This window comes from Pan troglodytes, chromosome 17 (genome assembly GCF_028858775.2).
Source record: "Pan troglodytes isolate AG18354 chromosome 17, NHGRI_mPanTro3-v2.0_pri, whole genome shotgun sequence".
In the NCBI taxonomy this organism is placed as follows: domain Eukaryota; kingdom Metazoa; phylum Chordata; class Mammalia; order Primates; family Hominidae; genus Pan; species Pan troglodytes.
Window position 1 is genome coordinate 68,946,005 of NC_072415.2, and position 21,610 is coordinate 68,967,614.

A 21,610-nucleotide genomic window follows, 5' to 3' on the forward strand; every position below is an offset into this window, starting at 1 on the left:
CCCCTGAGGGACTACCATGGAATGAATGAGTGAGTTGGTGAATGAATGAAGACCATATGAGCTACCAGTTCCAGTGATCACTGGATAACTGCAGCCTGAAGTGGAGCCAACTTCACCCAGCCTTCACATGGAGTGGTGACTAAGGGCCCCCGTGGCCCAGGTGGCTGAGGTGAGGGGTGTGCATTGGGAGAGGCAGTAGCTCCTTGCCTGGCAAAGTTCATACGAGTAGGCTCTGAAAGACTAGATTGTTTAGAGTTTGCATGATTTGTAGGACATGATCAAGCTATGCAGTAAGAAAGGCAGCTCATTCTGAGGCCCAGGGTTAGCAGCTGTCAGGAGGACCTGACATCAAGAACTCAAGCGTCATCTTGCACTAAGCTTACTCTGCATTCTTTTGAGGACCACATGCCCTTCCTTGGTTGTCTCTTTTGCTTCCCCCTTAGTAGAACTTCTTTCCTATACACATGGGCAAACAATGCTGTTCCACAGCCCCTGTGTCTCCATGTCCTCATTTTAAATACTAGTGGACATCACCTGTAGTCCTCTGTCCTACTTGCAGTTCTCAAGGCCAAAAATCTCACTGGGCCTGGTCTAATCAGCTGTGGAGGGCAGGTTGTTCTTGTTCTTAGCCCTAAATAGGTGACAGTAGCCTTTAATGAAGGTGGCCAGTGGGGTTGTGAGACACGCCCGGTGGGGCCTGCTACAGTAGGAGCCATAGAGGCAAATCTGATACATTAGCATCTCTTGTGTCTGGCCAAGGCATTCCTCATTTTAAAATGCGATGCTTTCTAGAGAATGTCATTGTGAGAAAAAAATCTTTGTTCAGACATTGGCAAAACAATTAATTAAATGAGTAAAGTCAATGAGAAGTGAGCTATGCGTGTTTATTGGGTAAGTGTAAAAGCTGGCGGCAAAAAGGCAATGCAAGTGGCCGCTGCCTTTTTCATTTTTTTTGAGAGGGAGTCTCGCTCTGTTACCCAGGCTGGAGTGCAGTGGCGCAGTCTCGGCTCGCTGCAGCCTCCGCCTCCCGGATTCTCTTGCCTCACCCTCCCAAGTAGCTGAGATTACAGGCGCTTGCCACCACGCCTGGCTAATTTTTTTGTATTTTTAGTAGAGACAGGGTTTCATCATGTTGGCTGGGCTGGTCTCGAACTCCTGACATTGTGATCCACCTGTCCCAGCCTCCCAAAGTGCTGGGATTACAGGAGTGAGCCACCATGCCCGGCTGTTGGCGGCTGCCTTTTTCTATAGCATGTACTCTTGTTCATACATTAAAAACAACACTGTTGGCCAACGATTGTTTTTTTCAGTGGTAGGGGTGGATTTTCCTTCGTTCATTCCATCTTTTGTCTGTTCTCCTTACAGCCTTGAGCACAGAGTTGTTACTTGACTGTACTGTTTTGGGGGTGTAGTTTGTAGCTTTGCCTTAATTTATTATTGTGAGAAAGGAACTTACCTGTAAGTAAATTGGATTTGTGTCCTTAACTTTTAACACTGTTTTCTGACATGCTTACGTGGATTCTAGGGGCAAGGACAGGATGAATACAAAAAAGGGAAGGATTGGATCCAAATAGAGGTTCTGAAAAAGATGTTTTGGTGGAAGTGTGAAAAAAGAGAGGGATGGAGTTGGACAAAAAAGAAAGGTGATCCAGAGAGGGAATGGTGGGAACACTTACCAGGAGAAGAAAGTGTGCAGAGGCCGCTGAGCATAGCTGTCTGGCTCGATAGACACTTGTTTGTTAAGAAATGATGAAAAGCAAGAGTTGCAGTGAAGATGAGCTAACGGGTGACTTGGTCACCTTGGTAAAATGCAGCTAAGGAAACTCTGTTTATTTGGAGCCATTTTGAGATCTAAGTCGTTAGGCCTCAGAGCAACGCTGAAAAGTGGGTCATCTTATTATCCCACTTTATTCCTGAGGAACTTGAGGCTCAGAGAGGTTAATGGATATGCCAAGGCTAAGTTGGAGTTGGCATTTGTACCCGGGTCTTTCTGACCCTGAAGTCTGTAACCTTTACCGTTCTTTAATACAATTGCCAGAGTGGATGAGCTCTTTTGAGTGTGGAAAGTGAATCTTTTTTCTGTTTTCTCTTTACTCAGAAATCGCAAAAACAGTATGTCTAGCTTGCAGTATTAGCTCCATAAATGCGTAGCAAATGCTTGTGTTCTGAATAATTGTTGGACTGAGACACTGAAGGTAGGAAATTTGGCCAAATGACTGGTGGAATTGTTCAAACCTAAAGTTCAGGGTCTTTTATAGGTACATAGATGTATATTTGAGCCCTCTCATAGGTGTGTGTGTGTGTGTGTGTGTGTGTGTGTGTGTTTGGGGCCCCTCAGAGGTATATATCTGGCAAAATGCAAGTCTGGTTTATCTGGCCAATGTTAATTTTGGAAAAGATTAAGCACATAGTTTAGCACTTGATGTAATACTGTGATTAGGCTTTACTGCTTTTGATTTAGATGGCTCAGAATTTTAAAAAAATTCTCTTCTAATCTTGAGTGTTAGGATATTACTGACTTCACTTGAAGTTTCAAATTGAGCTATAACATATTTGGTTACACAGTGGTCTAATTTCAGGTCACTGAAGATAGGAAGAATCTGTTCTGCATCTGTTTTGCTTCTTTTTTCTTTTTTTCTTTCTTTTTTTTTGAGACAGAGTCTCGCTCTGTCGCCCGGGCTGGAGTGCAGTGGCGTGATCTCGGTTCACTGCAGCCTCTGCCTCCTTCAAGTGATTCACTGCAACCTCTGCCTCCTGGGTTCAAGTGATTCTCCTGCCTCAGCCTTCCAAGTAGCTGGGATTACAGGGGCCTGCCACCAAGCCCAGCTAATTTTTGTATTTTTAGTAGAGACGACGGGGTTTCACCATGTTGGCCAGGCTGGTCTTGAACTCCTGACCTCAGCTGATCCTGCCTTGGCCTTCCAAAGTCCTGGGATTACACGCGTGAGCCACTGCACCCAGCCTGTTTTACTTCTTAAAAGACCTTGCTGGGTTGTGTGTCTGCAAGGGGCACGTAAGTTGAGGATGCCGTTTATCATATTGCATGTGGTTGTTGTAAGTTTTGAGGACATCTGTCTTGTTATCACCTATGGAAGTTAAGTCACTTGGTTAGAATTTTGTAACTTCTAAAAGGCAGAGCTCACCTCAGTTTGTCTTACTACAAAGCCCATGCTTTTAATCACCTACAGTGTCCTGTGGTTTATAGGTGTCATTTTTATAGCTAATTGGTGGCAGGCTCAGATATCTTTGACGTTCAAAGCCACTGCTAGGTCAACCAGTATTTCTCCTATTGTCAAGAGCCATGAGGCATTTCTTGCTTCAGGAGACTGATGTGGCTGTAGCTACTCAATGTCCATAAACATTAAGAGATCTTGTGCTGCTTTTATTCATTGTTTTTCCTTTACAGTATATATGTGTGCCTACTTGTGTGCATTTTACAATACAAATAGCTTCTTTTTGGAAATACTTCCAGAACCATCAAACAAGGTTTTTTATTTTTTATTTTTTGAGACAGGGTCTTGCTCCATCTCTTAGGCTGGGGTACAGTGGTGCAATCTCAGCTTACTGCAACCTCTGCCTCCCGGGCTCAGGTGATCCTCCCACCTCAGCCTCCTGCGTAGCTTGGGACTATTAGGTGCACGCTGCCATGTGTGGCTGATTTTTCAGTTTTTAGTAGAGACGGGGTTTCACAATGTTGCCCAAGCTGGGAACATAGTTTTTATAATCATTTCTATGGCATGAAACTTTAGGTGGAGTCTCTTTAGAAATACTTCATTCTTGCTCTCCCTCCATATTTGGAGATTTGTTAACTTGTTCTTTCCTTAAGTCATCTTGGGTTGATGCAGAGGTGTGTCTGGAGAGGAAGTACTGCCAAGAAAAGCATGGAGTTAGAGTTGTCAGGAAAATGGGCTGGAAGCACCTCCCTCACATGATAACTATAGGATGCATGCCTGTTTCCTAAAACCAGTTCCTAAAGAGAATATATTTTTAAGAGGCAGGGTCTTGCTCTGTTGCCTAGGCTGGAGTGCAGTGATCTGATCTCCGCTCATGGCAGCCTTGAACCTTTAGGCTCAAGCAATCCTCCTGTCTCAACCTCCCAAGTAGCTGAGACTGCAGGCGTGCAACACCATTCCTGGCTAATTATTATTTTTATTTTTTGTAGAGATGGGGTCTTGCTTTGTTGCTTAGGCTGGTCTCAAACTCCTGGCCTCAAGTGATCCTCCCATCTTGACCTCTTAAAGTGTTGTGATTAGAGGTGTGAGACACCATCCCCAGTCTCCAAAGAGAATAATTTCTTAAACCCAGCTTCACGTTTGTCCCAGAGATATCTCATCCTGAAAGATTCCAGCATCAGATAAGCTTGGGTAATGCTAAAGCCCTGGATTCCCACTTTGAAGATTCACATTGGAGGTTCATGTTAGCTCTGGAAAGTTCTGAGAAGCCTTGAGAAAAGAAATCAGGCTGTGTGTGTGTGTGTTTAATCTAACATTTCTCAAATTCCTAGACTGTAGAACCCCTTCTTCCCCTTTCTTGGGTGGAAAGTTTAGTAACAGGAGGAACATTCCTGGGTAAATATTCTTCCAAGCTGTTGGTGTCTTTGATGAAATTAATGAAAACTGAGAGAGGGCCTTGTGAGGAAGACTCAGAGGGTTTCATCCATCCTCTTCTCAATATAACATAATGATTGATATACTCATGTAATTAATTCTCTTTCTCTGTGTTTTTTTCCTGTTTTCTGTTTACTCCAGGAAGAGAACTTTTAAATGAATTGATTTTTAAAGTCAATGACGGTGGGCATTCTGTGAGTGATCACTGTGGGGGATACTTTCAGACATATTTTTTAGATAAAAGGACTGTGTTTCAGAATTCCAAAAGTGTTTTAAGTGAATTTGGTATCTAGTGAGAATTGTTTCATGATTAGCCAGTGGCATCATTTTGGAGGATGAGAACAGCTGTGATACCTGTGCAGGGAGCCTATTTGTCCACTCCCTCAATTAATGGGAGAGGGCCAGGGTCAGGGTTGGCTGGAACAGAGAATTGCCACTGTCTGTATACTAGGACATGGCTCTGGCATGGATGACCTAAGCAAGCAGGTTTATTATGATTCCAGTAGGATTAAGTATTGGTGGGAGGAGGATAGGGTGATATAGGGAAGGCATCCCTGCTCACATAAAGCAGAGTCTTTTAACCTCAGCACCGTTAGCATTTGGGGCTGGATAATTCCTGGTTGTGGGGAGGGCTGTCCTGTGCGTCTTAGGATGTTTAGCAGCATCCTTGACCTCTGCCCACTATATGCCAATAGCATGCCTCCTCCCCCAAGTTAGAACAACCAAAATGTCTCTGGACATTGCTAAATATAATTGGTGATAGGTCATCCCAGTGGAGAGCCACTGACTTGAAGCCTTGTAGTAAGAACAATACTTCAAAACTTCAGGGGATGAAGATTGCAAAAGAAAGACCTCTGTTGAGGGAAGCAAGCCAGTCAGCCTCGTGGACCTGTAAAATCCCCAGGGAAGTAGGTTACCTTCAGCTACTAGTTTTCTCTTCCATGTTTTCTAATGCTGGAAGTCTCAAAAAGTGTTTGCAAATATTAATATTTTAAATTTAGTGCTTAAAATTTAAAAATTTGGCCGGGCACAGTGGCTTACGCCTGTAATCCCAGCACTTTGGGAGGCCAAGGCAGGCAGATCACCTGAGGTCAGGAGTTCAAGACCAGCCTGGCCAATATGGTGAAACCCTGTCTCTACTAAAAAGTACAAAAATTAGCTGGGTGTGCTGGGCGCGCTCCTGTAATCCCAGCTACTTGGAGGGCTGAGGCAGGAGAATCTTGAACCTGGAAGGTGGAGGTTGCAGTGAGCCAAGATTGTACCGCTGTACTCTAGCCTGGGTGACAAAGTGAGACTCCGTCTCAAAAAAAATTTTTTTTAATTGACAAAGTAAATGAGAAGAAGCAGTGACTATTGCTGATAGTTCGGAGCATTTCAGGGACAAAAGCTTCTGTGCAGGATTTAGGACTTACGCACAAAAATGTAGAAGGCTTATTCAGGTGACAAAGGAAAATTACTTTGAAGTTATTCTTTTTCTATACTCAAAACATCACTTCTAATGTAGGAAATCAATATTTTGAAGCTACAGTTTTTAGAGATGCTGCTAAAAAGCATGGTACTTACAAAATGCCAAAGGAATGCTTCTAAAGTTGGTATGAGTTTTCCTCCCAAACTAGGAATCCCTTGTTACTAGTATTCACACAGATAAGTAACTTCCTAGTTTTGAAATATTAAAATTCATCAAACATGCTTCATTAAGGGAAAAAAAGGCAGTTTGTATCTAAACAGTAAAGAAATTTATAAATTTTTTCTTGTTTTCTCATTGTGAAGCTATTTGAATAACCTATTTCAAGCAAAAGTTATCATGGATTTTCCTGAGGTTTATTAAAAGTGACAGGTTTAGCCTAGACCATTTCAGTATTTCTATAAACTCGCTGATGAATCAGTAAGCTACCAGTACAAGGGTTTTTTTTGTTTTTTCTTTTTTTTTTGAGATGGAGTTTCACTCTTGTTGCCTAGGCTAGAGTTCAGTGGCATGATCACGGCTCACCGCAGCCTCCGCCTCCTGGGTTCAAGCAATTCTCTTGCCTCAGCCTCCCGAGTAGCTGGGATTGCAGGCATGTGCCACCACGCCTGGCTAATTTTTATATTTTTAGTAGAGACGGAGTTTCTGCATGTTGATCAGGCTGGTCTCGAACTCCCGACCTCAGGTGATACGCCCGCTTCAGCCTCCCAAAGTGCTGGAATTACAGCGTGAGCCACAGCGCTCGGCTGGGTGTTTTTTTTTGTTTTTTTTTTAAGTTAAAAGAACGTATAGCCAGTGGAAAACAGAGCTTGTACAAAAGTACCTTTGACAGAATTGCCAGGATTGATGATTGTAGGAAATTTATTATTATCTTCATTTACAGATATACATTATGACCTTCAAAGTTTGTAGGAAATTTAAATTTCCACCTCCTGCCTTTTGTGCACATAATGAGATTTTGAAAATGCAAACCTACACTTATGTGGATGAATTTTGAAAAAATTCTTTTTAGTGTTAGAAGAATACAGTTGGACCGGGCATGGTGGCTCACGCCTGTAATCCCAGCATTTTGGGAGGCCGAGGAGGGTGAATTACTTGAGGTCTGCAGATCGAGACCAGCCTGGCCAACATGGTGAAACCCCGTTTCTACAAAAATACAAAAATTAGCTGGGCGTGGTGGCAGGCACCTGTAATCCCAGCTACTCAGGAGGCTGAGGCAGGAGAATCACTGGAACCCGGGAGGCGGAGGTTGCAGTGAGCCGAAATCGCATCATCGTACTCCAGCCTGGGTCGAGACAATGTCTCAAAAAAAAAAAAAAAGTTGGAAGTAGAGAGTAAAAGCTCAAAATTTCCCTCACCCCGTTTCATAGCCTTTTAAAGCTGGGGGTCAGGATCTGTGGTGGCATCCTTCTGAGCCTTTCTATGAATTTTACTTTATTTCTTTATTTTTTTTGAGATGGAGTCTCGTTCTGTCATCCCAGCTGGTGTGTAGTGGCGCCATCTCAGCTCTCTGCAGCCTCTGCCTCCCAGGTTCAAGCAATTCTCCTGCCTCAGCCTCCTGAGTAGCTGGGACTACAGGTGTGTGCCACCATGCCCAGCTAATTTTTGTATTTTTTTTTTAGTAGAGACAGGGTTTCACCACATTGGCCAGGCTGGTCTCGAACTCCTGGCCTCAAGTGATCCTCCTGCCTTGGCCTCCCAAAGTGCTGAGATTACAGGCGTGAGCCACTGCACCTGGCCCTTTCATTCAATTTTATGTATCTAGGAATTTTACGTGTCTACATGCTTAAATATAAAAACGTATGCTTATTTTATTTTAAGGTAGTGTATGTATTGTTTTGTGACCTGATTTTTTTTTTTAACTTAATGTTCAATCTTGATTGTTCCACTTCAGTACTTACAGTGACTCTAACCTCACTTTTAATCAGGGCATGGTACTCCATAAAAAAGGAATGTGCCAAAAACGATGTGAATGCACTTAACACTGTTGAACTGTGCATTTAGATATGGTTACCATGGTAAATTTTATGCTATGTGTATTTTTACCACAATTTGAAAAATAAAGGATGTACCATGATTGTTACATAATCGTTTATGTACCATTGTCATGGATATGTACATGATTTCTAGTGCTTTGCTATGTTACAAATAACTGTGCACCAAACGTTTTTGTACATGTGATCCTCAATTTGGGAGATTTTATTTCTGTGGTTTAAAACATTGCCCCTATGCCCTGAGATCAATGACATATCATCCAGATATAGCACATAGAGGCCTTGCCCATTTTTCTTTAGGAATAACTAGGGGAAGAGTAGGTTTTTTTCTATATGGATTTTTAGAATTTATTGGTTGTGGGTATGCTATTAGAGAGAGACTATCCTGTAGTAATCTCCTTAGTTGGAGATGTTCTTTCATTAGCTTGTAATCTCAGTAGGTTCCTGGGCAAGCCCTGCCCAGAGCTCATTTTCACTTGTCCTTTACCAGATACCTGCAGGGATGGTCAGCTCTGGTAAATTACCTGGTTCCTAAGGCTTTCCTGGCGGTGAAATGAAGAACACCTTGAGGGAATACAGGCAGATGATGGAGTTCTGATAGCTTTGTTAGGTGGCTTATTCCGTAACACAGTTGTGTAGGGGCCCGAGGGGCCCTGGGCAGAACCCAGGCCTTCTGGTCTCCTGCAGTGGTTTGGTATTTAGTAAACTCTTCTGTGTTTAAATTTTTCTGTGCAGAACCACGGTTTTGAAATGCTAACCTGAGGGCAGTCTTGCCCTTTAAATGTACATTTTGTTTTCTGAAGAGAAACATGGGGCAGGTATTTTTGGAGGCTTTATATATTCAGTAAGTAGATGTTCCACTGTTCAAGAACCTTCACGCTCACAGCAAGTCAGCACAATTCTGTTTTTGACTTTTGAGCAAGAAAAAGAAAACACTGGTAATGTGAATTGGCTGGAGTTGCTTAATTTGGTTATAGTTCTATGCATATTTATTTCCGGGGTGATGCAGCCCTCTGCCTCTCATGTGTTTGGGGTCAGTTGGGTGGTCTGGTGGGAGAAGAGGGGAAGAAAGAAAATGGGTAGTCTGCTGCATCATTGTGTGACCTGTCATCTTCCACCTGGGCTTAACACAAAACCACAAACCAAAACAGAACCCCCACGCTCACAGGAGGGACCGTCATGCAGGACTAGGCAGTATTGCTGGTTGTGGTTAGTGTCCTCTTCCCAATCCTAGGGCCTATCTGAAGGCTGGAGACCACACCGAGTCGGGGCGAGCTGCGGTCAGTGCCACTTCCTGAGGAAGTGACTGAGGCAGCCGGGCTTTGTGAAAGCTGCTTTATCCCTGCGTCCCCCGGGGCAGAGGGGAGCAGAAATAATATGCCAATGGCTTTTCCTGCGGAATTAAAGGAGCCCTCCCCAAACATCTTTTTATTAGATTAGAGCTTTGCGTTCATAAATTATTTCTAACTGCTCTCCTATTCTAGTTCTCAGAAAATGGAAGGAGCAGAACTTCATATCTTTAAGGATTTTCTGGGATTATGCTCTAATCTAAATTATGAAAACTTAATATATTTTAAAGGAATTTACTCAGTTGAATTATAAACCACAATCATCATGAGTATTTTATTTTATATAGGCAGACAGTATAAAACTTTTAGATAGTTCATTAATAAAGGAAAATTGAGCATTTTGGAACTTTCATGTGATTTTAGCAAACTGCAAATCAGTCAAATATTAAATCCGTTAACTCCATGTGAAAGTAAAGAATCACTTAGAATGTACAATGTCACGTTTTCTAATTTTATAAATATAAAATCAGATACTTTCCTTGTAAGTTTTCTTTTCAGAATTGAAAATATGGCCGGGTGCAGTGGCTCACGCCTGTAACCCCAACATTTTGGGAGGCCAAGGTGGGTGGATCACCTGAGGTCAGGAGGTCAAGAGCAGCCTGGCCAACATGGTGAAACCCTGTCTCTACAAAAATACAAAAAATTAGCTGGGTGTGGTGACGCACGCCTGTAACCCCAGCTACTTGGGAGGCTGAGGCAGGAGAATCGCTTGAACCTGGGAGGCAGAGGTTGCAGTGAGCCAAGATCACACCATTGCACTCCAGCCTGAGCGACAAGAGCGAAACTCTGTCTCCAAGGAAGGCAAAAAAAAAATTATATATATATATATATATATATATATATATATATATAATTATATATATATATATATATAAAATTTATACAGGCTGAGTATCCCTTATCCGTAATGCTTGGGACCAGCATTTAGGTTTTTTTGTTCCAGATTTTGGAATATTTACATTATACTCACCAGTTGAGCATCTTGCCTGTAATCCCAGCACTTTGGGAGGCTGAGACAGGCGGATCACTTGATGTCAGGAGTTTGAGACCAGCCTGGCCAATATGGTGAAACCCCTTCTCTACTAAAAATACAAAAATTATCCCAGCTACTCGGGAGGCTGAGGCAGAAGACTCTCTTGAACCCAGAGGGTGGAGGTTGTGGTGAGCTGAGGTCACGCCACTGCACTCCAGCCTGGGTGACAGACTGTGATTCCATCTCAAAACAAAAAACAAAAAAACCCCAAAATTTGGCTAGGCGCGGTGGCTCACGCCTGTAATCCCAGCACTTTGGGAGGCCAAGGCAGGATCACCTGAGGTCAGGAGTTTGAGACCAACCTGGCCAACATGGTGAAACCCTGCCTCTACTAAAAATAAAAAATTAGCCAGGTGTGGTGGCATGCACCTGTATAGTCCCAGCTACTCAGGAGGCTGAGGCAGGAGAATCGTTTGAACCCGGGAGGTGGAGGTTGTGGTAAGCCGAGATCGCGCCACTGCACTCCAGCCTAGGAGATGGTGAGACTATGTTTAAAAAAGAAAAAAAAAAAATTAGCTGGGCATGGTGGCACACACTTGTAATCCCAGCTACTTGGGAGGCTGAGGCAGGAGAATCACTTGAACTCAGGAGGTGGGGGTTGCAGTGAGCCGAGATTTTGACACTGCACTCCAGCCTGGGGAGGAAAAAAAATATATATATATATATGAGTTTTATATATATATATACACACATACATATATATATGTACGTGTGTATATATGTACATATATATATACGTGTATATATATATACACATATATATACGTGTGTGTATATATATATATACACGTGTGTGTATATATATATATACACGTGTGTGTGTATATATATATATATATATATATATATATATAAAAACTCTTAAGTAAAATTAAGTACCCTGGTTAGTACTTAACTGTTACAACTGGGTTTATCTAAATATTTGCTCTTCTTCTACCCAGAGGGCCATTATTGTGTCTTTGACTCCAGTTTGATCCTTATTCTTTTTTTGATATAAAGGTGGTTCCATCATTATCTCCTTAATGACTTCTGGGTTTCTTTTTTTTAAACCTTAAACTGTACCTGGTGGTATCTCCTTGCCAAAATCCCAATGACCCCGCATTGCTCTGTTACAGGAATTCTTTTCCCTCTGTCCTTGCACTAACTGCCGCCCATTTTTTTTTTTTTTTGAGAAATTTAAAAAGTAAGGAAGGATATGTGAATTACTTCTTAAGTACTACCTGTATTCTCACCAGTCACTGTAATATGACTGTATGCCCAGTCTGTTCCCTCTCCCCTTCTTTTTCTCCATCCTGCCCTCTAGCTTCTTCTTCCTCCTCCTCCACTCCACCTCTTCCTCAGACCTCTTTACCTCTTCTTCCCAGTAGGTAAATGGTTCCTCTCCTTCCTTTTTTTTTTCCTTCTTAAACTAGTTTTTTAGATATGGGGCCTCTGTCATCCAGGCTGGGGTGCAGTGATGCTATCATAGTTCACTGCAGCCTTGACCTCCTGGGTTCAAGCGATCCTCCCACCTCAGCCTCCTGAGTAGCAGGAACTACACGCATGCCACTGTATCGGGCTAACTGGGTTCAAGCGATTCTCCTGCCTCAGCCTCCCGAGTAGCTAGGACTACACACGTGCGCCACCATGCCTGGCTAATTTTTTGTAATTTTTAGTAGAGACGGGATTTCACCATGTTAGCCAGGATGGTCTCGATCCCTTGATCTTGTGATCTGCCTGCCTCGGCCTCCCAAAGTGCTGGGATCACAGGCATGAGCCACTGCGCCCGGCCTCTCTCTTTCCTCTTAAAAGGAACCTGGAGGCCTGGCCTGGTGGCTCACGCCTGTAATCCCAGCACTTTCGGAGGCTGAGGTGGGTAGATCACTTGAGGCCAGGAGTTTGAGACAAGCTTGGCCAACATGGCGAAACCCTATCTCTACTAAAAATACAAAAAAATTAGCTGGGCATCATGGCGCATGCCTGTCATCCCAGCTACTTGGGTGGCTGAGGCATGAGAATCGCCTGAACCCAGGAGGCAGAGGTTGCAGTGAGCCGAGATCATGTCACTGCACTCCAGTCTGGGTGACACAGAGAAACTGTCTCAAAAATGAATGAATGAAACCTGGGACGCTTGTACTTACGAACATTTAAAAAAATCAGGTAAAATGGATCATGCTTTGTAAGTGTGATTAAAAAGACTTTTTACTGTTAGTGTTGGTCTGTGTTCTTGCATGTGTTTTAAGCTTTTTACCTAAAATAGGAATTTATTTATAATGAGTTTGACTGAGGATCTCTTAGAAAGTTGGTTAACCTTCTCTGTTCTGACCAGTCCTCGTTTTGTTGTTGAACGTGCCATCCTCTTTCCCACCCTAGTGTGATACTAAGTGCCAGCCTATGCCAGTCTGCCCTCCCTCCTAAAGCTGGATAAACTCCTGGGTTCACATTTACCTTGAGTTGGGGGAAGTAGTTTATTATTTGGAATAGAACATTTCCTTCAGGCCAAGATCCTTTAGGAAAATGGAAGTAAAAGTGCAAAAATACCAGCCCCCACTCACCCATAAGCAAGGCTGGTTTATTGTGAAATCAAGAATATATAGTATCTTGATGGATAGAGTGACAGAAGGTATTCTTGGAGACATTTTAAACATAAAAATTATGATTTAAGCGCATGAGTAAATTATTTTAATGTCTCCATTTCTCTCATCTTTCATTTTATCGTGAGTTAAACATATATCTTCAGGATTTTAAAGCAAAAGAGTGAAACACAACACTGTGTCTCAAAGGGTTTTTTTCTTTTTTGTTTAAGAGTTATTTTTGTAAAAATTTATGAAGAAAGGTTGTTCTTGTGGTTACTTGCTTTGGCTTTAAACTCTCTTTGGAGAATATCACAATCTAAATTTAAAGGGTACTCTTGAAAACACTGTTGAATTGACACGGAGTGTCTAATTTGTTGGAAGCCCCGTAGACCTGGAACGGTATCTGTGATATGTTGCTGAGTGTGAAAATGCCTATATATATGTATGTATATTTATGCTTATGTATGCATTTAGAAATCTGTATCCCAAATGTTAACCAGTTGATCTCTGGTGAGGAGGCCTCCCAGAGGCCTTTGGTTTCTGTTGCTTATACTTCTGGGTGTTAGAGCATTGGCAAAGAGCACGTAATACCCATAATAAAATCCAGGAATGAAAGAGGTACATTTGAACAAAGGGCAGCCTGTCGTCTAAATAAAGCGCTTCACAACGATGCTACTTTGGCATTCAAGTTTGAGCAATTGTGATGCAGAAGCAATGTTCGTGTAGAGATTTTGAATCTAAGAGGTTCTGTTGGCTGAAGGTTCCCCAAGTGGGGGTGTGGCAGAGACAGGAGGGGAACATTACTGCAGTAGAACTTATACAAGAGAATTCAGTTTTCTGCTGCTGGTGGGTGAAATGATGAGATCTGTGACTGCTGTTTCTGTAGTACTCTGCAAAGAAAGTCCCAAGGAATGCTTGTCAATTAACTGAGAGCAAGTCAGTTACTCCAGATTATCAACTCAGCAATTTCTTGATTTGTACTTTCTTTTTTTTTTTTTTTTTTTGAGATGGAGTCTTGCTCTGTCGCCCAGGCTGGAGTGCAATGGCGCGATTTCAGCTCACTGCAGCCTCACCCTCCCAGGACCAAGCGATTCTGCCTCAGCCTCCCGAGTAGCTGGGATTACAGGCGTGTGCCACCACACCCAGCGAATTTTTGCATTTTTAGCAGAGGCGGGGTTTCATGTGTTGGCCAGGCTGGTCTTGAACTCCTGACCTCAGGTGATCCGCCTGCCTCGGCCTGCCAAAGTGCTGGGATTAAGGGCGTTATGTACTTTAAAGAATAAAAAAAGAATAATTAGAAGTGTCTGTGAGTTGATTTAGAAATCAATGAATCTCTTGCTATTATTATGTTAATAGTTTGCTTTAGAAATGAGATAACTAGTTGCCTGGTGCCTGGCGTGGCGGCTCACACCTGTAATCCCAGCACTTTGGGAGGCTGAGATGGGTGGATTGCTTGCCCAGCCTGGGCAACATGGCTGTGGCGAAACCCTGTCACTACAAAATACCAAATATTAGCCGGGTGTGGTGGCTCGTGCCTGTAATCCCAGCTCTTGGGAAGGCTGAGGTGGGGAGGATCGCTTGAGCCTGGGAGGTTGAGACCACAGTGACTCGTTATCATGTCACTGCACTTCAATCTGGGTGACAAAGCAAGACTCTGTCTCAAAAAAAAAAAAAAAAAGAAATGAGATAATTGGGAAGCTATGTGAATTTTGGACCCACATGCTTATTATATTGATCTGTTAGGACTGCCTAAGAGCTAACTTGTCACCTGTGAAATGGTTGGCTTGATATTTTGATATTTAAAGGTTTGCCTTTTGCTTCTCGTGGGTACAAGCCAGAGAGAGCAGTGGTTACATGGGGGTAGAATGGTGACTCGTTTTTACCTGACTGTGGATCAGCTGGGTGGTTCCTGAATCTCACTGGGCTGATTGTGGCTCTTTGCTTGTCCTGTATTTACTGTCTGTGGTAGTGAGATAGAAGAACCACCATGTTCTTCTGGTTCTAGACTCAAACTACGGGGAGAAGGAAGAGATGTGTCTGGCATCATTTCTGTGTTGGAGTAACTTTGTGGTAGATTGCTGTGGCCTTTCTTTGTGGCCTGTCACTTGTCTTACATTCTTAAGAGCATTTATGCACAGGAGCATAAATATATGATTTTCATCTTGCCATTGAAAGTAGACTTTCCGGCCGGGCGTGGTGGCTCATGCCTGTAATCCTAGCACTTTGGGAGGCCAAGGTGAGCAGATAACTTGAGGTCAGGAGTTTGAGACCAGCCTGGCTAACATGGTGAAACCCCATCTCTACTGAAAATACAAAAAAGTTAGCCGGGTGTGGTGGTATGCACCTGCAATCCCAGCTACTTGGTAAGCTGAGGCAGGAGAATCGCTTGAACCTGAGGGGTGGAGGTTGCTGTGAGCTGAGATTGCACCACTGCACTCCAGCCTGGGTGACAACAGCGAGACTCCATCTCAAAAAAAAAAAAAAAGAAAATAGACTTTCCTTGGTCTAGTAAGAGTTTAAATAATGGAATAAGTGAAAAGGATGTTCTTACTAATCAAATCCAGTAAACCATGGCTCGTTGTGGGTATTAATTTGCTAGGCTTTATGAATATTGACCTCCTTATTCTTCCCTAAGGAAGTAATTAATCATTTGCCTTTTGTGTGGTCTTGATCTTCCTTTTATGCACCTTGTTTTCATTAGACTTGAAGCCATCCTCGATTTTCAGGCACTACTTGGCATTTTACGAACAAACTACCCTGTCAATTTTTCTAGATATTTTAGCATATTTTCTAGGTTAATGTTGTTGTCTACTTGGAATATTTAGAGATTAATGTACATGAACATTTTGGGAGCTGGACATGGTGGCCTGTAGTCCCAGCACATGGGAGGCTAAGGCAGGAGGATCATCTGAGCCCAGGAGTTTAAGACCAGCCTGGGCAACATAGGCCTTGTCTCTGTAGTTTAGAAGAAAAAGCATTGTGGAACTCAGAGAAAAGTTACTATCCCACAGGAAGAGCCAAAAGAAATTGTGCCTGAGCCATTCTCCTTCTTTTCCCCTTATCCCTGTGGCACAGAGCCATTGGCAGAGGCTCTAATTGGGCTTTTCTGTGTAAATTGTTGCTAAAGTTTGACCTAAATCGGCTTGCCCAACTTCGATTTTCTGCCAGGGTGCCAGTCACAGATGGTATTGGTGGCCCTCCACTGAGCAGTAGCTGCGTCGTCTTCTAGATGCTTGCAGCCTCTGTCTCACGTTTGGCTGCAAAGGAACAGACGCATGTCTTTAAGGCAGTATTTCCCAAAAGGGCACGTACACCTCCCAGATGCTGTTAGGGAAAAGAGAGTCCAGAGGTCAGATAGATTTGATAAGTATTTTATGCTCTAGCCCTTCTTGGCGATTCAAAATGTGCTTTAATATATTAAAGCTCTCAAAATGGGTTGGGGATAAAGATTTGGGGAACTCTTGTGGCAAAGAAACCAGTTTAAACTTTGTTTAACCATTTGACCCTAAGATCTCCTTTGTTCCTAATGTCTACAAACATTCTGGGAGACAGTGACGGACGTGCCTGCCTGTTGGAGCTGGCTGAGGCTGGCTGCCAGTCCATATCGTACGTGTCTCTTCCCAGCTCCACCAGGACATCTTGTTAGTAGCTTGAAATGTATCCCAGTGGGAGGATCTAAGTCACAGAAATGGGCAAAGGCTAAAAATCGGGGCTCCCCACCCCTCACACTCCTTGTTGCTAAAGGTTGCTAGCCTGTTCCTGGTATTTATCAGCCCATTTCCCTAAAGGTGTCATAAGGGGTGCCAGACATTAGAATACAGTGCATTTCTCAAATCTTCACTTTCTTTCTTTTTTTTTTTTTTTTTTTTGAGATGGTCTCACTCTGTCGACGAGGCTGTACTGCAGTGGCATGATCATAGCTCACTGGCAGCCTTGAGCTCCTGGGCCCAAACGGTCCTCCTGCCTTAGCCTCCCAAGTAGCTGAGACCACAGGTACATGCCACCACGCCTCACTAACTTTACATTTTTAAAATAGAAATGAGGTCTCACTCTGTTGCCCAGGCTGGTCTTAAACTCTTGGCCCCAAGCGATCTTCCCACCTCAGCCTCCCAAAGTGTTGAAATTACGGGCGTCACCCAGCCAGATCCTTGCTTTTCAGTGCAGTGTAACTTTCTTCCCTGTTAAATCTAGCAGTGTTTGTTTTTTGTTGTTGTTGTTTGTTTTTTAAGTAAAATATACATAATGCTTGTCATCTTAACCATAAGTGTACAGTTCAGTGAGATGAAATATGTTACCCTTGGTAAAAGTTTTCCATCACCTTCAAAAAAAGCTCTGAACCAAATAAATAACTCTCCCTTCTCACCTTCCTCCTGCTTGTGGTAACTTCTCTTCTACTTCCTGTCTCTTAATTTGCCTATTCTAGGCACTTCAAGTAAGTGCAGCAGTTTTTATCTGGCCAATCTACTGTGACCCAGTCAAGCCACCACCCATGTCTGGGCTGGGAAGGTGGGGAAAGAGGCTGCTGCACATGCTTGGGATGTCTTCAGCCATATGCATCTGTCCATCTGTTCATCCACCCATCCGTCTGTCCATCCGCCCACTCAGCTATCTGTTTATCAAGGTATAACAATACAGCTTTTTTATTCCTCTCCCTCTGTACCCTATTTGGGCCTTATTTATGTTTCTCTTCTTATAAACCACCTCAGATCTTTCTGTAGAGGTATTTATTAAGTAAAACAACACCACCACATGACGGACATAAATATTGAAAAGACCAATCAATTGGAAGGATTAATCAGTAGAGGGAGGTGTTTTCAGGGGCTTTAGACAGGAGGAAGATAGCCTAGGCTGACAAATGGAGCAGATGAAGATAAATCGGCAAAATAAGTAGGGAGACAAGATCCCTGTCCCATGTGACCATGCATTTGAAAGCAGGCAGCCCAGCGAGGTAGAGGCATGAAAGGCTGTATGGACTGCGCTCTTCAAAGGGCTGTGGTTTTGTTCTGGGGTCTAGTCTTAGGTTGTAAGCTTTTTTCTCTTCTCTTTCTGTTTTTTCCCCCGGGGCTTGAACAGACTCAAAATACTCTTAGGGTTGGAATTTCTCTTTGATTCTGGTCTTGGTTAGCAGGGGTTGGGGGGATTGTTATGAACATTTCGTTAGATGTGTGTGCTCTTAGATATGGTCAGTTTGACTGAACAGTTGCTCTGTTTCTGCATTAAGCACATAATTTTGTAAGTTTTGTAGCTTTTTGGAATATAAAGTAGTTGAATACTTAAAGCTCCCCCTGCTGCCTTCCCTTTATTTTTAACTTGGACTGAGCAAGGTTCTTCTAAATGCATTGAGGTTGGGGGGAAAAAGACCTAAAAAAGAAAAATACACTGAATAATACTTTCACATATACACGAAACCTGATTTTGCAATCTAAAATGACTGTTTTTGGGTTTTCAATTATGGAACATTTTCTGACAAATAATAGAATTTGCTGTATTTCACTGTAAACAGTTTTGAGAATGCACTAAATGCAACAACAACCTTAGGATTAGTTATCATGACAGATTGGCATTAGGAAAAATGATGAGTATATTTTATGTTCTGGAGGAATGAGACTTGAAGAGCAGAGCAATTTTTAAGTTGTTTACATCGAGGGAAGAGATGTAAAGTTAAGATTGGCTGGGCGCGGTGGCTCATGCCTGTAATCCCAGCACTTAGGGAGCCCGAGGCAGGCGGATCACCTGAGATCAGGAGTTTGAGACCAGCCTGGCCAACATGGCGAATCCCCATCTTTACTAAAAATATGAAAATTAGCCAGGAGTAGTGGCAGGTGCCTGTAATCCCAGCTACTTAGGAGGCTGAGGCAGGAGAATCTCTTGAATTCAGAGGCGGAGGTTGCAGTGAGTCGAGACCATGCTACTGCACTCCACCCTGGGTGACAAAGCAGTGGGACTCTGTCTCAAAAATAAATAAGTAAGTAAATAAATAAATGAATAAAGATTATTACTTAACTCCTTTCAACAATTTAAAATTTTTTGTCAAAGTAATACATGTACATAGATTAAAAAAATAGTACTTTACATCATAATTCCCTTAGGCAGTGAATTTGAATTTTTTGGTTTGTTCTGTTATTTCCAAATAATGTGCTTACATTGCTAAACTTGGACTTGTTCATTTGAGATAGTACCTGCTGACTGTGTGTGGTCAGAGAGAAGGTGACAGACCTGGACTGTGGAGGCAGAATCCTCTTGCTCACTAGCCACGTGTCCTTGAGCAAGACACTTAAACTTCTCTGTCTTATAGAATAGGAATAATCACCACCATCATCATAATGGCTCCGAGGCCTACCTTTAATGTATGTAGGGCCTGGGGCAAGAGTACTAATGGAGACCAGATGGCTAAATATTTAAAAGGTATATTTAAATATTTACAAGGTATATATGATATGCCTAAATATTTAAAGGGTTCAAATCTAGCTCTGTCTATGGCCTGGCCCCTGTGTTCACCCAGGGCCTTGCAGCCTACTCTCCCTGAAGACCAGAGTCCAACAGACAGCCTCACACTTGGACCAGCCCTGAGCCAGGCCCTGGAGTCTGCCCCGGCAGCCCAGCGTGAATGCCGCGCTAGACCCGCTGATCCCAGGTGTAGTCTTGGCAGCTCAAGCTTCCCAGGAGCCTGTCTCCATCTAGGGTGATTTTATCGTATTCCCTCACACCTTGATTCTCTGATTTCCAGGCACTTCTAAGCACCTCCCCAAAACTGTACCATCTGTGCTGGGGAAATCAGGGAGCCTGTCCTGCCTAGACACCCACTTTTTCTCTGGTACCCCAGGGCAGGGGCTGCGACCTGCACATACATGCCCCCCGCTTCCCCACTGACCTGTCTTTCCCAGAATTCCTCCTTGTTCGGCCAGTTTCCAAAATTAAAAGGGAATGAAACAAAAGTTTCCCATGAGACTGAGAAGCATAGTCTCTGGCTTTCAGCGCTGGAGAGAAATGGGTTGTCTACCACGCAGGCCGGGGCAGAGCCCCCTTTGTCTGGAGGCACAGGTGCTGAGTGCGCGTAGATTGCTGTGGGGATCCATGCGTTCACAGCGGCAAGCCTCTTAAAATAGAGTCCGGACACAGCGAGTCTGTATGATTGTTGGTTCTGCTGCTTCGCTTTTTGGAGCTCTGTAATTTCTCTCCAGCGTGGACTTCTTTCCACCTCTTGTATTGGGCCAGCAGAGGTAGAGAGTTGTCAGACTTAGCAAATAAAAAATACAAGATGCTCAGATAAACAGTGAAACATCCTTACACTACAAGATGATTTGTTTATCTGAAATTCAGATTTAACTTGGCATCCTCTATTTTTCTGGCAGCCTAATGAGGCCCTTTCAATTGGATTGTCTCCTTTTGTCTTGGGAGATGTTCCTGTATTATTTCTGTAATAATGTCCTCTCTGCATTTTCTCTTTCTGAAACACTTATTTTATTTATTTATTTATTTATTTATTTTGAGATGGAGTCTTGCTCTGTCACCCAGGCTGGAGTGCAGTGGCGCGATCTTGACTCACTGCAACCTCCGCCTCCCGGGTTCAAGCGATTCTCCTGCCTCAGCCTCCCGAGTAGCTGAGACTACAGGTGCGCGCCACCATGCCCAGCTTATTTTTGTATTTTTAGTAGAGACAGGTTTCCACCATGTTGACCAGGGTGGTCTCAATCTCTCGACTTCATGATCTGCCTGCCTCGGCCTCCCAATATGCTGGGATGACAGGCGTGAGGCACTGTGCCCAGCCTGAAACACTCTTTTTAGTCAGATGTTGGACCAGCTGTATTGAACTTTTAATTTTCATACCTTTTCTCTTCTATCGTCTGTCTTTATTTTCTAGTTATACTCTTGGGGAGAGATCTTGATTTCCTTGACTCTGTTGTTTCACCTATTTTATCTTTTATTTCAGTTATTAATATTTATAATTTCCAAAAGTTCCTTCATAATTTCCTGTCCATTTTTCTCTGAGGATACTAATTGTACATATATTCTTTTCTTCCTCTCCTTGTAGCATCTCTGTCCTCTTTATTTTTGATTTTTGTTTTGATTCAGATCTCTTTGTCTAGAGGCTTTCCCATGCATCTGGTGATTGTTTAGGGATGAGGCTGTGGAGAGCTGCCCGGGAGGTCTGTCTGCGCAGCTGCGGCCTGTCCTCCAGGGGCTTCTCTGTGATTCCTCGTGGAGCTGGACTCATCGGAGGATCGCAGCAGTTAGCATCCGGAATCTTTTCACTGGTGCTTTTGTTTTCCTAGGAGACTTGTCCATGCTTCTGCCTGGGGGATAAACTTGGCTTTAGGCTGTAGGGCTGGAGGAAATGGAGGTCAGGCTCTCTGTTCTGGTTTCTGTCTCATGCTCACCCTGTGGCCCTGAACCCTGAGCTTCCACGGCTTTGATAGCCCAGAGATTCTCCTCTCCCTCCTCCCTAGCTTCCCCAGCTGATGCAGGGTCGGGGGCTCCCTGTTTCTAGCCCTGCCCTGCTCCCTGCTTTCTTTGCTGGCTCCAAGGCCTGGCTGTCTCTGCAGCTGTAGGACTGACCGTCCCCACCTCCATGGCAGCCTCCTACCAGACCTTAGGACGGAGCTTCAT

General features: G+C 43.4%; 1 protein-coding gene across 34 annotated transcripts in view; it reads left to right on the forward strand.

Annotated features, from left to right (window-relative positions):
* Positions 1–21,610, forward strand: part of ZNF532 (zinc finger protein 532) — a 122,362-nt gene that overhangs the window by 15,772 nt on the left and 84,980 nt on the right. For 2 of the 34 annotated variants that reach the window (XM_063795767.1, XM_054672069.2), the window contains exon 3: positions 17,427–17,624. The exons of the other annotated variants lie outside the window; for them this stretch is intronic. In XM_063795767.1, coding sequence (XP_063651837.1) covers positions 17,555–17,624 — 70 coding nt within the window. In that variant the 5' untranslated portion in view covers positions 17,427–17,554. The remainder of the gene's footprint in view (positions 1–17,426; positions 17,625–21,610) is intronic. 34 annotated transcript variants of the gene reach the window in all.